Source organism: Hippocampus guttulatus, chromosome 6, assembly GCF_054856545.1.
Source record: "Hippocampus guttulatus isolate MCC_2025c chromosome 6, RoL_Hgut_1.0, whole genome shotgun sequence".
NCBI classification, from domain to species: Eukaryota; Metazoa; Chordata; class Actinopteri; order Syngnathiformes; family Syngnathidae; genus Hippocampus; species Hippocampus guttulatus.
The window spans coordinates 21,670,574-21,693,902 of NC_141266.1; the positions used below are offsets into that span (position 1 = coordinate 21,670,574).

Here is a 23,329-nt window from a genome sequence, read left to right on the forward strand (position 1 = left end):
TATGTATGTTTTTATTTATTGATTTTGAACTAGGCAGCAGAGGAGATAACCCCGCCCACTCCGATGATGCCGGAGAAACATGCGCCGACCTATTTCGCTGCTAGCTTAAGCAAGTTAGTGGTTGGTATTGACGTGCGAGCACGCAAGATGGACACTGGCGATGGGTAAGTGTTGCCTTCCAGTCCTGTTTTCGCCGCACCACGCTCTTTGTGACGCGGTTGAGAACGAGAGAGAGAACAAGTTTGTGGGCTTTCTCGAGGTTACCTGCAGGCAGTCATCCCACACCGGAGACTTTCTCACCGCTAAGGCTAGGCTAACCTGCTAGCATCTTTGCTTTTGAACGAAGCTACTTTTTGGTCAGATGTTTTAGTCGATTCCTTCGCCTCGCAATGAACGTCCGTTGGCGTTCAAGAAGGGAGTCTGAGCACTTGAGCGCATCACGGCGAGCTTGTTTACAGTGTTTAAAAAGATGCTCCACCATCACCTATTTGTAATATTTCATGTATAACAAGATTACCTATTGCGCAAACACAAGCATCACTCTCACGCATGCCAAAATGCATCACAAAGATGACTGACAATAAAATCTGCATAGTGTCACAAGAGCTTCAATGTATCTTTTGTTGCATCAATCCACATAGTTTACGTCAGCAAAATCTCCCGGTTCACCACCAAGGCTGAATAATAGACAGTCTAATTATAACCATCAGTCGTCCTTGAATTGTCTACTTTCTCAGGGACGTCAAACCCACTTTCACCGAGGGACATACACATCAGCATAATGGTTGGCCTGAAAGTGCCGGGTGCAACTTTAAAACAGGATAGACATCAAATGAATGCTCAGACTTCTCAATGTTAAATAAATGCGAATATATTCCATATTTCAAGTTTAAAATATTGCATAAGTACAGACGCGAGGTATTGCCACACGAAAAAAAAAACCCACTCCAAAAAAATCCCTCCTCCACTATCAAATAAATTTGACTTGCGCATTTGACAAGATAGAATGTAACAATTCCTTCCGGTTGAAATCTGATGGAGCCGTGGGTGTTTGTGTTTGTCTTCTGTTTAAATTTTAAATCTTTTGAAATAGTTGGACTGACTTTATTTCATTGTTTACAGTATTTTAGGAAAGGAGCGTAGTTGCATAGCTTGTGATTTTTAATTTCCATCCATCCATCCATTTTCCGAACCGCTTGATCCTCACTAGGGTCGCGGGGGGTGCTGGAGCCTATCCCAGCCAGCTCCGGGCAGTAGGCGGGGGACACCCTGAATCAGTTGCCAGCCAATCGCAGGGCACACAGAGACGAACAACCATCCATGCCCACACTCACACCTAGGGACAATTTAGAGCGTCCAATCAGCCTGACATGCATGTTTTTGGAATGTGGGAGGAAACCGGAGCACCCGGAGAAAACCCACGCAGGCCCGGGGAGAACATGCAAACTCCACACAGGGAGGCCGGAGCTGGAATCGAACCCGGTACCTCTGCACTGTGAAGCCGACGTGCTAACCACTGGACTACCGGGCCGCCCTGATTTTTAATTTATAAAACAAAAAAAAAAAAAAAAAAAACCTGTGACCAGAATTGTTTGACGAATGTGCAAGTCAAACTCATCACAATATAACATGATACAAAATGTTGTTGTTTTTTTTGTGTGTGTAAATCTTGTGTGGCAGCAGTATGCTTCCACCATTCTATCGTCACTTCATCAGTCCACAATCAAACTATCCAAGTGAACAAACAACATCTTCAAGCATTGGTTGTGTGATTAATTTTGTTGACAGTTGAAATCAGTATTTGTCAGCCCCTGCTAATTAAAAATGCCCATAGTTTTCTATATTTGGTGAGGAATGGTTGGTCGCATGCCATCACTCTTTGAGGGAAAATGGTTAGTTACTGTCCATTTGGCCTCTTTCAGAATGGAGGTGGAGGGCTGGGACTCGGCTCTGGAGGATGAGCTGGGCGTCTCTCTGGATGAGCTGAAGAAGTTGATCAACGAGATGGTGGAGAACAGCGAGCTCGTGCAGAAGAAACGGGCTCAGCTCAGTGAGCTGACTCAGCGGGTGGAGCAGAAGGAGCAAGAGGAGGCGGCCACGGAGAAGCTCATCAACGATACCAAAAAGTGAGCTGCTGCACCGGCAGTGCCGGCGCTTGCCGAGTCACGCTGGTTCCTCTCGTTCCTCTCGGCCCTCAGGTCATTGGTGGAGTGCGAAAAGCTGGTGAGGGAGACGTACCAGAAGAACGGGCTGGTGTACAAGAGCAGCTCAGAGGACGAAGACGGCGGCGGAGGCCCTATGAGTGCTGAGGTCATAGAGATAGATGATGACGATGACGACGATGACGTCATCGCCGTCGGATGCTGTGAGTGCTTGCGCACCCTGCTCAAAATGGATTCCTCCAATATGATACAGTCCACCCTCTTTTATGAAACATGGCATATCGTCTTTCCCTGTGGGAATGAGTGGCATTGCCATTAATCCGTTCCAGTGTTCAACCACCAAAAATAATATACATATATAACTGTATATTTTTTAAATACGTGAAAACAACAGCTCTCTGTAAAAATAGAATTATAAAGCATAATTAAATGGAATGTAAAGAATGAAACGGTTTGTGGAATATAATTTAATGCTCCAACCCAATTGACTGTACTGCTCCTTCTGGTGTGCCCGTCTTGGTCACCAAGAGACTGTAACACTACAGTCACATGGACACAAACGAAGAAGGATAGTCCTGCTTCTTCTTCAGATGTTTCATTTTTTTATGTGTTGTGTTGTATTATTTTTATTTTGTTTTAAAAGCTTAACGTGTGATGTAATGAAGTGTTGTATTGTATAAACTTCAAGCGGGAGTGGTATGCAACAGCTCGAAGCCTCTTTTGTGAAGAATTGTTCATTGGTTACCAAACTGCTGCTTCTTGTCAACTCAACTCACTTCACAACAAGCAGCCGTTTTGCAACCAGTGAATGAACCAAAAGAGACTTCAAGCTGTTTATTGCCTCTCACGTTTGAAGTTTAACGTCAAACTAAACATAAAACATGGAGTGTGACATGTATTTAAAGCAACCACACAGTTTTCCCTTTAGTTTGCTAGCTTAATGCTAATACTAGCCTAATGCTAGTGCTAGCCTAATGGGAAATGCCATAGGGACTGGCTAACTATTAGCATCAATGCAACGTTGTTCTAACCCAATTAATTTCATTGGTGAGGGAAAATTTGAGATGCGAGTGTTTTAAATTAGGTATCTGGCTAAGAATTTCAACTGGTACCTCAAGACACCACTGTATCCAAAACCTTTTTGTCCCTACTAAATAAATTGGCAACGTTGGGACAGGAAATCTCTTCAAAGACTTAAGTTTGTCCCAAATCAGCTTTCATGTGGGACCAGTTTCTTGTAATTCAAATGAGCAATTCATACCTTGTTTCACTTCTCTCCGCATGTCAGTGGTCCCGCCACAGAAATCTGTCATCACCATTCAAGAACCAATGGTAAGCACCAGGAGGACTTCGGACCGTTTGTGGCCGTGAGTGGGATAATTAGTTGCCCTTGGCCGGGCCGCTGACCTGTCCGGCCTGTGCCCCCTCAGGGGTGTGCCCAAAGTCAGCTGGGATAGGCAAAAGCTTACCCGTGACAAAAATGGAAAGAGATTGACGTGCGTACATGGATCCGGCCTCACTGTGACATAACGCTGATGCTGTTGCTGTTGGATTCAGGATACCGCCACTGCGATCAGGAAAACGGCTGAGCAGGTCAACAAATTGGTCCAAATCGTCACCAGACCTTCGCCAGGGAACACCTTAACCAGATCGCCAGCACAGTCAGGTGCGTGCTTTCCCCCCTAGAGAATTTATTTTCTCTGCGGAGCAGTTTTGTGAATCAATGACTTAATTTGAGGAGGAACTTTCAAATTTTGTAAAACTATTTGTCTATGCAACCATCCATCCATCATTCCATCCAACCATTTTTGCAGGTTAATCCCAGGAAGGTTTTATTGAACAAAAAAACAAAAACAATTGGCTTTCTTTTTTTTTGTGTATAAAATGGGCAGTTTTTATATCTTAAATAGACCTTGTGTATACCAGCAAACTGTATTTTTATGTCTAGAAGCAAAGCTAAATTGTTTTTTTTTTAAAAAGGGATAAGAGCCACTGCCACATAATGTCATTTTGAGAATGTTTATTGTGCATACATCAAAAGTGACACCAAACTCTACTGCTGTTATAAATACCTTTATATGTTTTTGCTCCTCTCTTGCGTTCTCATATTTCCATTTAGCAAACTTTCCAGCGCTAAACGCAGTCTCCCCATCCCGCAGGTCCTCACCCCACGCCGCCAGCCGTGATCGTGTCTCAGATCAGCACTCAGCCCGTGAGCCACATCAGCCCCAAGAAGAGAGAAGATGAGCTGCAAGTGGGCATGAACATTCTGGGCAAGAAACGCATGAAGACCTGGCACAAGGGCACCCTGGTTGCCATCAACGCCATCGGTGCGCGACCGTTTCCACTGACAACATTCAAAGTGGTGCAACTTGACCGACTGTGTTGTTGTGCGCACGTTCAGGCACAAATTCCTATAAATACAAAGTGAAGTTTGACAAAGGCAAGAGCCTGCTCTCTGGGAACCACGTGGCCTTTGACTACAACCCCACCTTGGAGAGTCTGTTCGTGGGGGCCCGCGTGGTGGCCAAGTACAAGGACAGCCACCAAATGTGGCTGTACGCCGGCATCGTGGCGGAGATGCCCACCACCAAGAATCAGATGAGGCGCGTCGCCAGACGAGGTCAAACGGAAGTTGAAGGAGATCCGCCGCTTGACGTCCCCGTTTGTCTGGCAGGTTCTTGATCTTCTTCGACGACGGCTACGCTTCCTACGTCAACCTTCCGGACCTCTTCCCTGTCTGCAGACCATGTAAGGCTCCTTTTCTTCTCGAATTGGCTCTGCGACTAACATTCATTTTGATCATGGACCAAGCTTGTTGATAATCACTCCTTTATTCAACCATAAATGATGCTATTAGTACAATATTTTTTACATTTCCATCCCTTTATTCAAAGACTTGACACTTTTTCAAATGGACAGCGCAAAAAATGCGCAAGCGTAAATGAATGATGATCCAATTACCGGTTTGGTTACGTGGCATTCTTCCACCCTCAACAAATTATGTACATCAATAATATTGAAAATAATGAAAACCTATTAATTAAAAAAATAAACAAATAAACTCATAGAAATGAGACTTTTGTATAAACTTGTACATTCATGTAGCTCTTATTTTTTTAACCATCGTTACTGTTGCTAAATGTTTTTTTTTTATTTTTATTAATATTATTGTTTAATTGACAGTGAAGCGTACGTGGGAGGACATTGAGGACGCGTCGTGTCGAGACTTCATCGAGGAGTACATCACGGCGTATCCCAGCAGGCCCATGGTGCTCCTTAAAGTTGGCCAGATCATCAAAACAGAGTGGGAGGGAACCTGGTGGAAAAGTAAAGTCGAGGAAGTGGACGGCAGCTTGGTCAAGATCCTTTTTCTGGTACAAAGAAACCACACTTGAATCAAATGATCCTGTGATAGTGAAACAGCATTAAATAGCAAGAATCTGCACGCCCCTGTCCAATTGGCAGGTTGTCGTGATGTCAAAAAAAAAATTCTTTTTTTTCCCAGCACCAAAACGCAAACTTTCAGGATCACAGCAGCTAATTCTTCAAATTCTCGATGCATGTGCTCAGGTTGAAGTGGCCATTCCAACCAGACTTTTTGACAGGCTGTCATTTTTTGGAAATCTTGTCACATTGCTACTGATGGACCCCTACCCAAAAAGTCTTGAGTGCTATCACCAAATGATCAGTTTGAGGTTGTGCATATTTATGTAACCAACTTATTCTGGCGTTGTTGTTTTTTTTGTTTTTTTTTAATCCTTGAAAGATTTCAGTTTGTCTTTCATTGTACTTGTACAGGTTATGTAGGTCACGTTAAAGGTGGAAGGTTTCGAAATGACATATCTCAATCTCATTTTTTGATGTCTCGAAAATTTGGCTGTTGAACAGGGGTGTGTAGACCTTTTATATATCCACTGTCTATTGTTCATTGATTTGGACAAACGGTTGCTCAGCCTCATTTGCTGTGCATCAGGATGATAAGAGGAGTGAGTGGATCTACCGCGGCTCCACCAGGTTGGAGCCGATGTTCAACTTGAAGATGACCACCGCCAACACGCAAGAGAAGAAGCTGGCCGGCCAGCTGAGGACGCGACCCAATATGGGTAACACCCACTCGAATATGCTCATCAGCGCCTTTGTTACACACACCTGCACGCTATCGAAATTATGCCTTGACTAAAATTGTAATCCTCAGTTTTGATTGACACGATAAGAGAGGTATTGATAGAGGCATATAAACAGCTTACTGCTAACAATGCATAGCACCCGAGATGCTAAAGTGTAACATCGGTGCCGTTGTGTTGTTGTAACGCATACAGCAGCGGGATATTTGAACACACAAACGGTGGAGCAACGTGTCGACAAATTCTTGTCTGCCTAGAGTGATTTATTACCTCCGCCTACTGGGGTAGTTTGGCACTGGCTCAGTCCATCCATATCACGGGTGTCAAACTCATTTTAGTTGTGGGCCAATTTGGAGTTACGTCTTCCCATGGAGGGCCGTTGTGACAGAGAAACCACAGAATTATGTTGTGCACAGGTAATTATTATTACCTGTGCACAACAAATCAATAGGCTACTAGTTTAAAAATCAGTCAAGTCGATTTCAAATCGTTTTTTTATTACTGTTTAAGTGATGGTAAACAAGGTAACGAAATTATTGCAAAATCTCAACACTATTTATTACACATGACAATTTGCCATTTTGGTACAGATCTAAGCTAGTTGACGCACGTGATTTGCTTTCACGGGCCACATAAATTGACCAAGCAGGCCAGATCTGGCCCCCGGGCCTTGAGTTTGACACATGTGATCCATATGGATGTAGCACTGCATATGGATGTAGCAATTAATTCTTATTCAGTGTAACAGTACACAGGGTGCTGAATTTCTTATTAAAAACACATTACACTTGTTTTTGGGAAGCTGGAATTGCATTTCCATTGAACTGCTTTGCTTGTTGTGTTGATCTCCAGGTGCACTGAGAAGTAAAGGCCCCGTAGTCCAGTACACTAGCGACGGCCATGTTGGAGCTTCTCCCATTGGAGTTTCTCCGATTAAGCCGGCACCCCCCCAGGGCCTTCTGACACCTCAAATCCAACAGCCGCCAACCACCCCAACAAGCAGTAACCTCACTCAGTTGCCACGTTCCGAGTACGTTGATGTCTATTGAGAATTACAGACGCTAACTGTATGCCCAAAGATGTACACACACAACCTCACTAAAGGGAATGTATCCACTCGCATTGAAGTGGCGCCTACCTCCGGCAGTTTAGCTCATCTCGTACTTCTCGCTCGTTAAAAATGCTCGGCACAGCGTTTGTTTTTAATGTCGCCCGTGTGGCACGTGTCCTATTCCAACTGTAAATCGCTCATTGTTCCGGAAATGTTCACTGCCCATGCGCGTGTGCCTGCCCGTTTGGTGAAGTCGTGCGCACGGTGGTTGGACAAAACTCGATAAAACGTATGTTTTCGCCCGTGTAGATTTATCAATGATAAGCGATAATCATTCCCACTGGCTCACTTTGTTTTTCTGCCTGTGCTCCCCACGAAGAACCAAACATCAGATGGCCAAGAAGAGCACGTCTCCGTTTGTTCCTGGCGTAGGCGGCACCCACGCCTCTAAAGTCATGCAGTCGCTCGCCACCAACCCCAGCAACGTGCCAAGGTGAAATGGCCGCTGCACAATCATCACAAGCAGTAGCATCGAAGTGTTGAGCTGATCTAATTCTCTTTCCTTAATCATCAGTCCCGTAGAGACTCCCGTGCCGGTTCAGTTGTATCCCAAAGCGACGGCGGCCCCCGCCACCCCGCCCGCGACGGCCCACCCGGCGGTCACCATCCCGCACCAGCCGTCGTACCGAGCCCCGACCGACCGCATCTTCTACATGGAGCACCTCTGCCAGCCGGCCTGTTTGAACCGCGTACGGCCGGCCAAGCGCGACATGCACCGAGGGAAGAACCCTCTCCTCATTCCGCTGCTGTACGACTTCCGACGCATGACGGGCCGGCGCAAAGTCAACCGCAAGGTGAGCCCGAAGCAACGCGGGGCCGGGACACGGCGGGCGATGCCGGGCCGCCTTCCTCCAATTGGTGCTGAACGTGTGCAAATTCTCCCCCACTGTAGATGACCTTCCACGTGATCTACAAGGCCCCGTGCGGCCTCTGCCTGCGTAACATGATCGAGATCCAGCGCTACCTCTTCCAGACCACCTGTGACTTCATCTTCTTGGAGATGTTCTGTCTGGACCCCTACGTGCTGGTGGACCGCAACTTCCAGCCGCTCAGGCCCTTCTATTACATCGCAGACATCACCAGAGGGAACGAGGACATCCCGCTCTCCTGCGTCAACGAGATTGATTCCACGCCGCCCCCTAAAGTTGCCTACAGTAAGCACGCAACGGATGCGGTTAATGACGTATTGATTCTGCCTTTAGGTTGACAACTGTAATTTCGAACCGAGTGATGGATGAAAGTTGTTTTCCTCACTTTTCAAGGCAAAGAGCGCATTCCGGAGGACGGGGTGTTCATCAACACGAGTCCAGATTTCCTGGTTGGGTGCGATTGCACCGATGGCTGTCAGGACAAGTGAGTCAAGTTGCACTCCATCCGAGATTGATGTTTTCGAAGTTTGTCCTGTAAGATTATCCTTTGGTCCGAGGTGTGCTTAGAGAGTGAGTTTGTACCAATAATCGTGTCAATCTAAAGATAAAATCGGGAAAGCCAACTACTCGTGACTCTTGACGCAGTGAATCTTGATAGCCAATCGACAAGCAACTTGAGTGAGCAACCAGGAATTGGCCGTCAAATAAAAACAAAACGGGTGAGAACCTCATCTGGGAGGGGCTCAAGAGTCGAGCCGCTTCTCCACTTCGAGAGGAGCCAGATGAGGTGGCTCGGGCATCTGATACTCGTCTTCGCGTTTGGTTCCAGGTCCAAATGTTCTTGCCATCAGCTGACACTACAGGCTACCGGTTGTACTCCTGGTGGACAGATCAACCCAAACGCTGGCTTTCTGAACAAGCGTCTCGAGGAGTGCCTACCCACAGGGTCAGAATTTTTCGCGTGACCGGACAGAGAGGTTCCTCATCACACATTGACTCACTGGCTTTCGTGTGCCGCATCTGCTCAGCATCTACGAGTGTAATAAGCGCTGCAAGTGCTGCTCTCAAATGTGCACCAACCGGCTGGTGCAGCACGGCCTGCAGGTGCGTCTTCAGCTCTTCAAGACCCAAAACAAAGGCTGGGGCATCCGCTGCTTGGATGACGTGGCCAAGGGCTCCTTCGTCTGCATCTACGCCGGTACGTCACATCCTCAAGTGGAGGGGAAAAAAAAAACCATACACAAGGCTACTGTTTATTTCAAAGTCGCTGCTTGACTCCTTCAGGTAAAATCCTGACGGATGACTTTGCCGACAAAGAAGGCTTGGAGATGGGCGACGAGTATTTTGCTAACCTGGACCACATTGAGAGTGTGGAGAACTTCAAGGAGGGCTACGAGAGTGAGGCCCACTGCTCCGACAGCGAGGGCAGCGGTGTGGACATGTCCAGGTTAAAAATCCAGCCGTCTGCCTTAGTGGCAGCAAACTCCTTTGGACGGCAGGGCAAAAAGGGTGAGCCCCCCCCCCCCCCCCCCCCCCCCCCCCCCCCCCGCCCCTCACGGTTGTGGGCCTGTTCCAGTAGCAGTTCATCGTAACGCTTGACTGCCTGGTTCGTCACCGCTCCCGCAGCTGACAGCTCGAGGTCGTCGGAGGAAAGCAACGAGGAAGAAGATAAGGATTCCAAGAGTGACGAAAGCGACAGTTCGGATGACACGTTTGTCAAAGACACCTACTACAGCAGCAGTTCTGTGTGGAGGAGTTACACCACGCGTGGACAAGCCAAAGGCCACAAGGAAGGTGAGCTTTCTGAGTCCGAAGTGACTCCCGCGCTCCAAGCTTGCAATGTTTGCTTTGAGGGGCTTCTTGAAAAGTCTTATTCCACCGCGTGGTATCTGCGTAGCTTGACGACACTCTGGTGCTGCCAAAACCGGGGTAATGGGACAGAGACTCAGCCCATACACAAATAGTTGATTTCCCCTCCAAAATGCCTTTAAATGCACATAAAACTGAGAGGATCATAAAGTATCAACGCCATGCTTCTAGCACGTACACGATCAGCAGCCCATGTCACATAAACTCAAGTTTATGTTTTATGGAGCACTTTAAAACAACCGCAGCTGTTTACAAAGTGCTGTGCATGGAGCATATGATATCATTCTTCATATAACAATAAAACAAATTAATAACAAAGACAGGAGGGGATTCCCCCCCCCCCCCCTCCACTCCTGCCTATCGCACTTCGGTCTGATCGATTTCACGCCGAGAGCAACATTTGTCTCGTGAACGCTTCCCTCCTCCCTCAGGGAGTCAAGACGACAAAGATGGGAATCCCGCGGCGGCCAAAGGTGACGACAAGTCGCTGCCCGTGACCGAGGAGACGGGAAAAAGCAAAGTGGCTTCCTGGCTCACCAGCCAGGGAATAAAGAAGGTGAGTCAACACCAAGAAAATCACGACGACGACGAAAATGCGTTTTGTCATTCTGATTGAAATCATTCGAAATGAAGATCTCTGGGCAACTGTTTTAACATCACGTGATCCGTTCCGATGTGCCATTTACATTCTGCGCGACGTGAAATTGCTCAGCTGGAGATGTGTGTCACCGTCGCGTGATTGACCGAGATGGCGTTCATTTGTCTATTGAGCACAGTAGTTGCGATAAGTTTTAGCACTTTTATGAAAGCAACATCTTGATTAAAAAAAAACAAGTTACGAGTAGTTTAAAACAAGTTCTCCGGTCGAAAACGTGCTCTGGTAAGAGGCCGCCATTTTCAAGTGCATAGGTGACGTTGCTGAGCATTTACGTCAAGACCAAGCATGCACATATTGTTCAAAAACACACTCTTCTAGAACCACTTAATAAAATATTTTTTCCCAGTGTGGCATATGTTATGTCATTTGAATCCTGATCCTTTTCTGTTTCCTTCACAGGACTCCGGAGACCTCAAGAGGTGCGTTATCGCTCACCACCTGGAATCAAACGTAACGTTCAAACAGCAATGATCCAATCCTCAATGTGCCCCGTCTTGACTCGCAGCCAAGTGAAGCCTGATACGCCCAAAAAGCAAGACATTACCACTCTCTCGGACAGCGACGACGTCCAGACCATCAGCTCCGGGTCAGACGACAATAAGGAGAAAGACAAAGCCGCCCCGGGTGAGAAGAGGGACAAACGAGCCGCATCCCTGCTGATGCGCTCCTAATTTGAGTCTCCCGCTTTGTTCAGGCGTGGTCAAGAAGCAAGTGGCCGTGAAATCCACTCGCGGCATCGCGCTCAAGACCGGCCACGGCATGATGGTGAAGACGGGCGCGCCTGGAGGCGGAGCGTCTCAGGGCGGGCCCGGCGGGAAGTCGGGCCAGCAGGGCACAACCGGCGGCGGCGGCGGCGGCGAGAGCGGCCACAAAAACACGCGGCAATTCTTCGACGGCGAAGAGTCATGTTACATCATCGACGCCAAGCTGGAGGGAAACCTCGGCCGCTACCTCAACGTGAGTGAGCTCGACAAAGTCTTTTGACCGAAGGTGATCGCCATCACTTCTCTGTCCTCTCTTTTTGGCGCTACAGCATAGCTGCAGTCCCAACCTGTTTGTCCAGAACGTCTTTGTGGACACGCATGACTTGAGGTTCCCCTGGGTGGCATTTTTTGCTAGCAAGTGAGTTTGTCGCTCACCTTACATGCTGACGGGCGGGGGAGTAGCAAACGTTTGCCGCTCAAGTGTTGTAAATGATATGTGATAAGTCCTGCATTTGTTTGGAAGTCGTGTTTGGTTTCAGGTTGTTTTGTTTTTTTTCCTCAATCACATCCTCATGTCCTTGCGCAGGCGTATCCGGGCGGGTACGGAGCTGACGTGGGACTACAACTACGAAGTGGGCAGCGTGCAAGGCAAAGTGCTGCTTTGCTGCTGCGGCTCCACCGAGTGTCGCGGTAGACTCCTGTGACCGCACCGCTTCTTTAAAACAAAACAAAAAGATAGGATGTGCTTGTTGTCTTTTGAGTTAGAGTTTCATGACAGCTATTTTTTTTTAATATTCATTCATGAAAGAAGGTTGAGTTACAGTGGAATAAAATGTCCTTTTCTTTCAGAAAGTGCTGCTCCAGGGTGCTTGTTTATTCCTTTTTTTCCCACTACAAGAGGGAAGTAGGACTGCACGGTTCAATAATTTATTACTCAAGGTGATTTTTGCTGACTTGGGTCATAAACACTGCAGAGCTGTGTATGGGACACGCCAAAATCATGCATGTAATCAAATGAAGGAAACACTTGAAGTGACTTATACTGGTAAATGCAATTGTTTGGCCACCTGTAATAAGATCTCAGAGTTTCATTCTTCTGCTGCATTTGAATAATGACGGAAGGATTGTGGGCACTGACTTTAATTCCAGCTAGCTTGAATGTTCGAGCGCAACAGAAGCGGGATCATTTTCACGTTGCTTTCCAGATGATAATGGAATTCCATAGAAAAGATCAGTCGTGCTGAACATTGCCATTTGCTCATTTAGCCCTTACTATATATGTTAAAACAGATTTATCAACGTGCTTGGACATTTTTCAACGGAGGAATGTGTTGGATTTTTAAAAACAATGATTGACAATAATTTTGTGACGGATGGTGCAATGTTAATACTGGGAGGAAAAAACAAGAAATTTGAAAGCTTGTTTGCTGTCAATTGAAGCGATTTTTTTTTTCAGTGGGAAAAAAAATTGAGATTTAATTTTAATTTTACCATATCACCCAGCCGTATCTGGAGAGGCCACCGGTATCTATTTTAAATCTCGAATCTTCTGTGTAATGTGCGATGTAATCTCCATCAATCTCCATCCCCCTCGAAAAGAAAGTCTTCCCTTCCCTGACAACCAAATCGGATGGACCAATCACAGCGTCCCATGCAGAAACATTCGACAATCCCCCCTACTTCTAAAACTTTCAAAAATACCTACGATCAATTTCGTGAGAAACCTTTTAACAACTTTAACTCACTTATCCAATATGTTTTACTACCCAGTTGTTTTAAGGCGAGGCACTGGATGTTTTTCTACGATTTGGTGAGTAAAATGTACATCATTTGTTAATTCAATATAAATGTGATCGACTAGCTAGCCAACGATAAACCACGATAATTGCTCTGGCTAAGGTGCTATGATGAAACCTATATTAGTCAACATAATTAGTTTTCAGACAAAGTATTTCACCTTGCAAAAGATTTAAGTACCGTTATTTACGTGGAATTAGAAAATGAAAATGATCTGCATAGGCAGCGCACGAATCCCCTTTTTTTCAAGAAGCGATGATGTTCGAATGATGTAAGACGCCATCATTTTGGATGGAAATGAACTTCAAAATGCCACTTAATCTGGGTTTTTTTTGGGGGGGGGGGCGTACAATCAATTTCATTGAGCGTGTCTGAAAGCAGTGGCGAAATACGGGTATAGACGTGTAATTAGAAAATGAAATAATCTGTTTATGCAGCCCACGCGTCTCCTTTGTTCAAGTAGCACAACTACGCACACATTGAGACCTTCGTGACTGGCAATGCTTGTTTGTCTGTTTTTGCCCGGCGACCAGTCCAGGGTGTAGCCCAGCCGCGTCTCCCCCAAAATCGGTTTCTTGCTCATTTTGCGCTCTAATGATGACAGTGAAATAATGGATTGTCTCCGGACGACCGCTGCACTTGTAGTGGATTCAGATGAACTCTTCTTTATTTTTTCTTCTTTGCTGTATGTAGGTTGGTGGCGACTCGTGGCGTCACCGTTACTCGCCGCGAATTGCTCCAAGTCAATGTTCCGCGAACCTGGTAAGATCACTTTTCTTCTATTCGTTCTCATCATCTCACTTGAACCTGCCTCACTGTCATATTAAGACCCCGTTAACACGTTTTAAAGTTGAAAAATAAAAGAACATGGTCTTCAATTATGCCCTTTGAGTTATGTTGTCGTGGCCCTGAATGTTAGTCATGACATAAGTTACAATGACTATTTCATATTTAGTGTCTTTTCCTGTATTATGCATGCCTGAGAAACTATTACTATTGTGTTATTACATTTACTTTTTTTGCATTTTTGGGGGGCAAGGAGTGGAACTTGAGGCACAAAAAAATGTGCACAGCACAGAGAAACTATTTTTGGGACTGTTCTTACTGGGGTTTTTTGGGTATGTTTGCTTAGACCAATAAAAAAAAAATTAATGAGTTGCTCATGCCCGGAAATATGCACTTGATGACTTCCCAGTGACGACATCATGAGCTACATCCTGGAACAGGTCCAGCCTCCTCAGCCCGGCATGCCGCGGCCTCGCTTTTCCCTCTACTTGTCCTCCCAGCTGCAGTATGGCGTGGTGGTGGTCTACCATCGCCAGTGTGCCATGTTTCTGAGTGAGGAAGCGCTCACGTCACACGCACGCCACCACTCGTAACTCTTCCACCTGCAGCCATTCTGAGAAAAAAAAAAAACACCAGTCAAATGTTGCTCCCAGAAACTGGAGTAGTTTTGCGTTTTGTAAAGAGAAACATATGAAGCAGTAAGGAAGTAAGTGGCAAAAAGTGGTTTCACATACTGTCCCCCTTCAGAGGAGCTCCAGTCCCTTGTTGGCAAGTTGTTGAAGTATACCAGACCCAGGAAGCTGGACATGGCGGACTTGGGCAGGTGAGGCCTAATCTTGCACATCTCGCGCATTTTCCGGCAGTGAATAAGATGGCGTCTCTTTATGTTTCCTGCTAGAAAAATGATGCTTTGCACAGACCCTCTGTCTCTCCTGGATGAGATCGATGGGCCGCTGGACCCACTATTTGGAGAGATGGAAGAGTTCATGCCAAGTCCCAGCACTCTAATGCAGGTGCTGAAAACACATACCGTAATTTCTGGACTATAAGCCGCGGCTTTTGTCACACGCTTTCAACTCTGCGGCTTATATAATGAACAGGCCTATATACCGATTTTTCTAATGGTTGTCAGGGAGCGCTCAAGAATAAAAGGTAAGAATGAGACGAGTTGATATATACGTGTCGAGGAAGACGCTATCATCCGTCACACACCGAAAACAACCGGCCATGAGAGGGCGCGTTTGACCTGTGTTTTGCATCCACCAAGGATTACGATGGCAACAACAACAAAAAAAACTTCCTAAAGACATTGTCGTGAAAGTCGACACGAAAGCGTAGATGGTAGAAAACCGAATGAAGGAATGGTTGACCGAGTGTTACGGCAAGTGAGGATTTTTTCTTCATAGAAAAAAAAAAAGCATTAGTCGACAACGAACAGTTACTTTTATGGGTTTTTTTTTTAACCAGACCTGTTGATGCTATTTTACTGCCGTGGTGCTACCGTGTACAGGCACTATTTGGAAAGAAAAGTTATTGAAACTTTGAAAAACGCTTTCTGTGTACCGGCTTTCTTTGTAAATATCTCCGGTTGCAATGTGGGCACCTGCGGCTTATATACAGGTGCGGCTTATATGTGCACACATTTTTTTTTTCCATTTAAAATGTGGTGGCTTATAATCAAGTGCGCTCTATAGTCCGGAAATTACAAGACATACGTTTATTGATGGTTTGTGCTTGGAGGAGGTTATACAAGAACAGGAAGGTTGCTGTGCCGCTTCGATGCCTAATTGTTCCATTCACGTTGCGTTTGTGTCTCAGATGGAGCAAACCCCCGAGCGACGAGCCTCTTCTACAGAGCTTGAACCCTCCCCGGTCCGCTCGGCTTCACCGATGAGCAGTAATAGCAATTTACCATCATTCCATTTTCGGCATCGCTTGTCCTCATTAGCATCAAAAGGGAGCTGCACCATTTTGATGAAAGCCTTCCATGATAGGCTGCTTGAGAAAGTTGAACATGTTACGAGCATAACACAGAAAAAAAATACATGTCCGTCTGCAACCAGAGAGAATCTTTTCTGCTCGATGCTTCCGCTCCATGTTGCTATGTTGCGCAGGAGATCCTGATGTCACATTGACACTGCAAATGTCATGCTGATGAAATGCTTCCCGCGTGTTATGTGACTCTTGGTTTCGACCCTCTCCCAGGACACACCGTGTCTCCACAAAGCATCACCATCAAAGAGCCGGAACCCGCTGTCATAGTTTTACCCGAGGTACCACACACACACACACACACTCACCAGAGCGGACAGGAGTGGGAAAACGTTCAGGCTTCCGTTTGATTTGATTTGGTGTTTATTGGCAGTTTTTTGGCCAAGACCTGTTTGACAATGTCGACGTTACAATTGAAGCTCTGCAGGCCCAGCCTGACCACTTCCTGACCGGTGAGCCACCGTTTCCCATGACGCCGGAAGGCACGGCAACAGTCAACTTCTCGTCTATGCGTCCCTTTTCAGCGGCAGAAGATGCGGCAGAGGTGGAGCGAGCGAGGGAGCCGACGCTTGGGAGAGAGGCCACAGGGACCGCCCTCACGTAAAGCCAAATCTGAAAGACGACACACATTTTACACAGCTACGCACATAAATGAACACTCAGATAAAACGACGCCTGCTCAGACGTCATCCAAATACTGGCACTGTTGGTCAAAGGCGATTTTGATGAATTTGATCAGGGAACAGGCAAGATGGAGATCAGATTTATTTCCTTCAAAAATACAGAGCCGCCAATTGCTCCGGATTGCCAGTAATGTGTTATGCAAATGTATGAACGAGATCTCATTACGGCTGGAGAATGAGGTGAATCGGGTATTAAAAATAATAAAATAAATATCACGGTTCACAGTGTCCAAAAAGGTTAAAAAAGAACAAAAATATTTGGTAGATAATCGCGATCTATTTTTGAGAACACGCCACTTCCGCTATTGGCTCCGATGATGTAAGCGTCACTGTGGAAGCTACACATATGGATGCTAGCAGACGAGTCTGAAGTCAGCTGAAAGGTCACGACTTGACTCAACCCGATCGCTGCTAGTTTTTATAATTTTCACATCAGCGGCGACAAACGCAAGCAGATGTGCCTCTGCCATGTGGAGATTCCAGCATGCAATGAAACTTTGACTCACCATGAGTGAAGTTAGCTGTGACCACTCCCACAGATGCGCATCCCTCCTCAAAGATCCACCGGCCTTGCGCTTGTCCGCGAAATGATCAACATTGGGTCTAACCCCTCGGTCCGCAACCTTTTTTGCCCCACGGAGCGGTTTAATGTCAGACGATATTTTCAGGGATGGGCCTTTAAAGCCGGATAAATACAACAAAATATGATATGACCTGCATGAAAACTGTGGTATTTTCTAAACATAATAATAAACACGAATCGTCACACGAGGAACGTCCTGTCTGGCCGCAACGCTCTCTGCTCGGATTTACGTCCATTGCGAAACTATCCATCACTGTGACCGTCCTTGTTTAGAGCGGATCCCACGACGGCATCCGGCCAGGACCTCATCTTGCCTACCCGGGATGGATCCCCGGGGATGCCTCAACCCCTCGCTGATCAAATGACCCCCGTTGCTCCTCCCCCGCCATCCTCGTCACCTCCGATGGCTGCGGTGCCGGCCCCAGACATGAAGGTACAAACCTGAGGAGGCTCGCTGGTCTGAATAAAAAAGGCGATGATGATGATATTTATTTTGTGCACTAACCGCCAACTCGCAGGGGACGTTCCTCGTCACGACTGTCTAATATTGAGACAAGTGGGAAAGAGAATCTTATTGACGGTCATGATGTATGATGATACAGTGATAACTTATATTACAGCCAATATGTACAGTACCGTATCGGCCCGTATATAAGACGGCCCTGATTATAAGACGACCCCCTCTTTTTCAAGACCCAAGTTTGAAAAAAGACTTTGAACACCAAATAAATTTTTATACAGAAAAAAATGACAGTGCATCTGAAACAAATGATTATAACAATATATTTGAGAGAAAAAGCATGTCATTTTGCATCATTCAAATCTAAAGTGCAATCACATTCGTAAATGAATGGCTTCTGGTTTTTGAAATGCAAATTACATCGTAACTTCTCCTCAGCTGCCGGTTAACCAACCGATCTTCGACCCACTTTTCTCCAGATTGTCGCTACGTTTCTCCATTTTCTGTTATCTCTTCTATTATTTTCTTCTTTCTTTTCTTACCGCTATTTTTTATTTTTCTTCTTCGTGCTACCACTATTTTTATTTTTATTCTTCATGGCAGGGGTTCACTTTGGCCTGGGGAGTCAAGTTCAGCATTCGCTTCAATGATATCTGGCGCCATCTAGCGTCGTGAATTTGTACAATGTCTAGACCCCGAATATAAGACGACCCCCACTTTTTCAGTCTTATTTCAATGCAAAAAACACCGTCTTATATTCGGGCCAATACGGTATATGAAATTGTAGGTTTGCGTACAGTTTTGTCAGGCCAAAACGTCTTGGCCCTCTTCCCTCTACCGTGCAGAAAATAAGGCCGGCACTCGCATTCGGACCACCATGTCATTTGCTCGTCTCTTTTTTGGGGGAAAATAAAATAATTTGCCGCAGGGGTCAGAGATTTCCAGCAGCTCCTATATTTTGTTGTTCTACTTCTTCCTTTCATAACTTTGCTGCTGTGAATCTGGAATTTCTCCATTGCGAGACTAATAAAGGTTTTCTTATCTTCTTATCTTATATACGCGAAAACGTCACTAACACTGCGACACTTTGAACAGAAATGCTCGCTCTTGCGCGCGACCTCGCTCGGACCAACGTACGCTCGCGTGCACGTAAAAAGCACAACTTTCAAAACAAAAGCTCTGCCTGTTTTACATTTTTCTTCGTGGTCAATGTGAGGGCAGGTCAGAGACTATGGGCGTGCCAGCGGTAGCCCCCCCCGCACCGTATTTTTTACCCAGTCTGACTTCCGACTATCAAAATTTATATCACTATCATACGCAGCCAAGTTGACCTCTGCGGTTGAACTTTTTCACAATCGTATTGTATCATCGTACAAGAAGATCTGAGGTGAGATCATAGAGAGAAAGCGCCGATGTCATGACATCGCTCAAAGCACCTGGGAAGCATCCGAATCCATCGCTTTCATGTCTTTGCCGCCCTTTGTGGGAAGTTGAGGCATTACTCTGTGACAGCATTTGTCATCGCTTTATTTTTGCGGAGGATTTCAGCCGGGTGGCAACGCATCTCGAAGCCAAGAGCCACTACTTCCTCTTTGTTTGCAGCCTTTCGTTTTATGGCACTTAGCGCCAAGGTCACGCAACAAAACTTCAGTGCGAAATGTGCGTCTCGTTGGACACAGGTGAGGGTCTCGAAGCTTCGGAATGATTTGAACACTGAAGGATGATGTCACGGTGTCGCTTTAAGCTCCCGATTCCTTTCAGAAGTCTTGTCGAGTTACAAATGTGATTCCGAATGTCCCGTTCTAGCAACCGCAATGTTCTATTCTTGGCTGGCAAATTACGGCGACTGTTCTTGCGTCCTAGGATGCGCCCCGCCCAGAGGAGACACAGCCGAAGAGGAAGAGGAAGAGGGGGAGGCAACTGATCTTCTTGGACCCGCAGACGCAGATTCCCCATGAGGAGCTGGAGCAGCAGATCAAGGACGACTTGTTTGGGACCAGGACGCAGCGGCTCCTCCCGGCCGAGTCGCACGGGCTGAAAACTGATCAGGAGCTGCTCAGCCAGCCCTGTGGCTGTCAGTATCGCAAGTCGCGTCGCACTTTCACGCACCGTCTTTTGAAGTGTCACAAACAAATCTTTTGGCAAGTGGTCACACTGACGCAGTTTCTGTGGAGTTCGCTCCGAGAACTGTTTTTAACTGATTTTTGGGGGTGCGGAATCCAAAACGGAGAAATTTTTCTCTACGTTTGAGCTCTAAGACCCCCGTTTTCTTAAAAACTATGAAATAAATGTATTCCTCCCCCGTCCGTCCATAACAGCTTTCACCTTCGTTCGCATTCTTCTCTGTCCTCACGCTTCTCCACCTGCTGCATCTTTGAAAGCTCACCTCAGTCACCTTTCCAAAAATATAACACCGAGCTATTTCTCCCTCCCATTCCTCCGCCGCTGCTCTCCTTCCCACAGTTTTACCTGAAGAGTTACACTTGCAATGGACACAGGCCGCCACCATCACGCCTCTCGCCAGCACCGAGCTGTGGCCCGTCGGCGAAGGCGCGGCCACCAGTAGTTCTGAGGAAGGGCGAGCGATCGGGCCCGACGGCAGCAGCGCCGAGGTTAGCAAGGGGAAGGAGGAGGGAGGCACACTACTTATTTGGAGGACAGCAAATGTGATGACGAGTTGACTCTTGTGTCGTGTCGTGTGTGTGTGGTGGCAGGTGCCGAGAGATGGACCAGAACCCGAGGCGCCAGAAATGTCAGGTACACGCAGGGCAGCTGCAATTCTTGTCCCGAGACAACAATAGCCTGACACGGTTGAGCTTTAGCTACTTGTGCTTTGACTCTGTGAGCTTGTTTTCCCACCGGTAGAGTCGAAGCACCTGTGGCGAAAGCCAAACTATGCAGGGTCTGTCAATTTTTTTTAACCTGGATTTGACTCCTCTGTGAAAAATAGGGATGCAGTATTTTGTCCCTGTGTTACATGCGTGTGTGTGTGTGTGTGTGGCAGGTTCTGGTTCACTTCCACTGGAGGTGTCCAACCGGCGGGAATCCCCCAAACACATCTCCCCAATCGACCCACTCGAGCAAGAAAGGTGATTTTCATAGAAATATGCGCAGCGGTGCCTTGCGATACCACCTGATGGATGTCTCGAGGTATGAGCAGAATTCCAAATACTTGGCGTGCTTTCCATCACCACGGCTAGATGGTGCCAGCACACTTCACAGGATCTGGCAACCTGCAATTCACATCGGTTTCCTTTTGGGGTGGAAGGACACGATCAGTCTGAAGCTCTTATCCTCAAGAGGGCGGAGCTTATTCCAGCAGTCTTCGGGCAGTCGGCGAGGTGCACCCTGAACTGAGGCGGGCGTGCTCACGAATTGACCACCGTGCCCCGCATTGCTCTACCCCTTGGTGACTTATTTTATCTGGCACTCAAATATTAAATCAAGAAAAACTTTTTTTTTAAAAAACTGCATTTTCAAAAAAAGAAACCAAAAAGCGACAGGCACCATGGATCAATGGTAGAGTGGTTTTCTCTCAACCCAGAGGTTGTGGGTTCAATCCCTGGCCATTGTGGCCATGTCGAAGTGTTCTTGAGCCAGATACTGAACCCCCAGTTGCAAGTTGTTTTTTTTTTAAGTCAAAACAAAGAATAGAAATTGCTGTAATCCCAAACTATGCTAAACCAGTTTTTCTGATCAAAAATTTCAGGTTATATGAACCGCAAATGTTTCGAGAATAGGTAACCTTTGCGGCTGGAACGGATTAACTGCATTTCCATTCATTCCAATGGGGAAAGATGATTTGAATAATTTTGCGCTGCAAATTTGGTCTCGGTACGAAAGAAAGTCATATCGCAAGGTATCCACTTGTTTGTGAATATGAGGAGCGAGGTAACGTCTCCTTTACGTGACCCGTTTCCATCCATCAGCGTGTCCCAAGATGGCGCCGCACTGCAGGAGATCCCCGAATTGCCGGAAGACAGGTCGGCGAAATCAGAGGAGTCTGTGACGTAATCATCATCACCTGCTTCTGAGCCGCACTCCTGGCAGATGAGGAGCGACGGGAGTGCGAGCGCGCGCGTGTGATCGTGTGCACTGACGTGTGTGCGTGTGCGTGTGTGTGTCTGCAGGCCATGGTTGGGCGAGCTGGAAGATAAAGCTCTGCTTTTTCATTCTCTCCTTCCGCCAGAGCCCAACCGTAAGACTGTCGGCAACATTTTCCAGAAGCTCCTTGGTAAGATGACTGTTGTCAACCATTAGCCAAGTTCAAAAGGATTGACTGTGATTACAAACGCCGATGTTTCCCAAACTTAAATTGAGCCGAGCCATTTTACATGAGAAAAAAAATCCCACCGCGCCGTCAAACAAAATGGCTGAAATAATGACAATTTCAATTGACACAAATTGACAAAGAGTATTTGATGATTAGTGATTGTGATAAATTACCGCTCGCTCATGAGATTCAGCTGTGGACATATTTGCTCGTCGTCGAGCTTGGTGGAAATGCGCGTGAGCAGTCGAACCTTTTCCTGCTCCACTTTTGTTGTGTTGTGTAGCTTGGTTCGGACAGGATTTGTCCTGTTTTTTTTTTTTTTGTCGACGATTGTCGGCGGAAAAAAAATTGACCAAATTTGGACTTGGAAGTTTTGGCTTTGACCCCGACGACATAACAGTAGATGAACATATCAGAGGGAAAAGATCAATCGCGAGAACGGCCACAATGTGTGATTTTGACCTATTACGAGATTTTGCAATTCAATGCGATACTTGCGCTGTTGTTGTCTTGTAGATATTTTGGCGACTGGTAAGTTGCGTGCAGAGCAGTTCGAACCATACGGGGACATCGTGATCCTACCTGGTCCCAAGTACGACAAGGAGCTTCTGCCTTAGTGAAAGCATCTCCCCCTTTCTTCAATCTGTTCGTTGTTCATCGTATCCGTTGTACATTTTTACACATTCTGACTTTCAGAATACTGGTTTAAAAGTCCCAAAAGAAATTTGGAAATTGTAACACCAAGTAGTTGTTCGACATTTTTACAACTTCAGATTTTATTCATACTTGTTTCAAGGCAGAACATTTTTCTACATTGTATCAAATGTAATTGTTGTACGTTTTTACATCTTGAAAGCGACCTGATGTTTGTTACTTGTTGTAAATGGCAATGAGTTAAAAAAAACTTGCTGTTGTTTTTACGATAGTCGCAGCAGGCAGATTCTAATAATCTTGACAGTTGTTTTTACATGCCACACAGTTTGTCCACTTCTTTTTTTTTTTTAAAGTGTAAGAAATTCGCCGTTATCTTGACATCCCGTCCAATAAAGTTCAATCCAATGTGATGCGAGCGTGCGCTGTTTAGTGTCAGATACGTGAGCAGTGCCCATCAGGACAGGTGTGGCAAAACACAGGCGAGGTTAAGGAGGTGCGAGGACGGCGGCACAGTGAAGTGAAACCGGAGCACTGCTCCCCCCCCCCCCCCCCCCCGCCCCCTCTCCGGCCACATCTTGAGTCTTCCTCCACTCCAAGAGGG

General features: G+C 46.4%; 2 protein-coding genes across 3 annotated transcripts; both read left to right on the forward strand.

Moving 5' to 3' along the window:
• The first annotated feature begins 77 nt into the window (after positions 1-77).
• On the forward strand, positions 78-12,352 carry setdb1b (SET domain bifurcated histone lysine methyltransferase 1b). The gene is made up of 25 exons (XM_086113177.1): positions 78-164; positions 1,923-2,126; positions 2,199-2,365; positions 3,451-3,494; positions 3,720-3,828; positions 4,322-4,492; positions 4,567-4,768; positions 4,840-4,913; positions 5,349-5,539; positions 6,139-6,268; positions 7,142-7,319; positions 7,720-7,833; positions 7,915-8,194; positions 8,293-8,554; positions 8,663-8,753; positions 9,099-9,215; positions 9,298-9,467; positions 9,554-9,778; positions 9,896-10,063; positions 10,570-10,694; positions 11,196-11,215; positions 11,302-11,420; positions 11,491-11,753; positions 11,830-11,918; positions 12,087-12,352. Exons 1-25 carry the CDS (start codon positions 148-150, stop codon positions 12,202-12,204), a joined length of 3,648 nt encoding a protein of 1,215 aa, XP_085969303.1. The 5' UTR covers positions 78-147; the 3' UTR covers positions 12,205-12,352.
• On the forward strand, positions 12,333-23,138 carry LOC147204159 (meiotic recombination protein REC8 homolog). 2 transcript variants are annotated; one of them, XM_086113179.1, is made up of 17 exons: positions 12,333-12,439; positions 13,991-14,059; positions 14,493-14,635; positions 14,831-14,906; positions 14,982-15,096; positions 15,902-15,980; positions 16,289-16,356; positions 16,449-16,527; positions 16,600-16,675; positions 17,615-17,774; positions 19,665-19,875; positions 20,265-20,413; positions 20,516-20,558; positions 20,806-20,890; positions 21,731-21,784; positions 21,932-22,035; positions 22,591-23,138. In XM_086113179.1, exons 1-17 carry the CDS (start codon positions 12,333-12,335, stop codon positions 22,689-22,691), a joined length of 1,719 nt encoding a protein of 572 aa, XP_085969305.1. In that variant the 3' UTR covers positions 22,692-23,138. The 2 variants fall into 2 exon arrangements, with proteins under 2 accessions (XP_085969305.1, XP_085969304.1); XM_086113178.1 differs by having other exon boundaries at positions 16,449-16,675.
• The last annotated feature ends 191 nt before the right edge of the window (positions 23,139-23,329 follow it).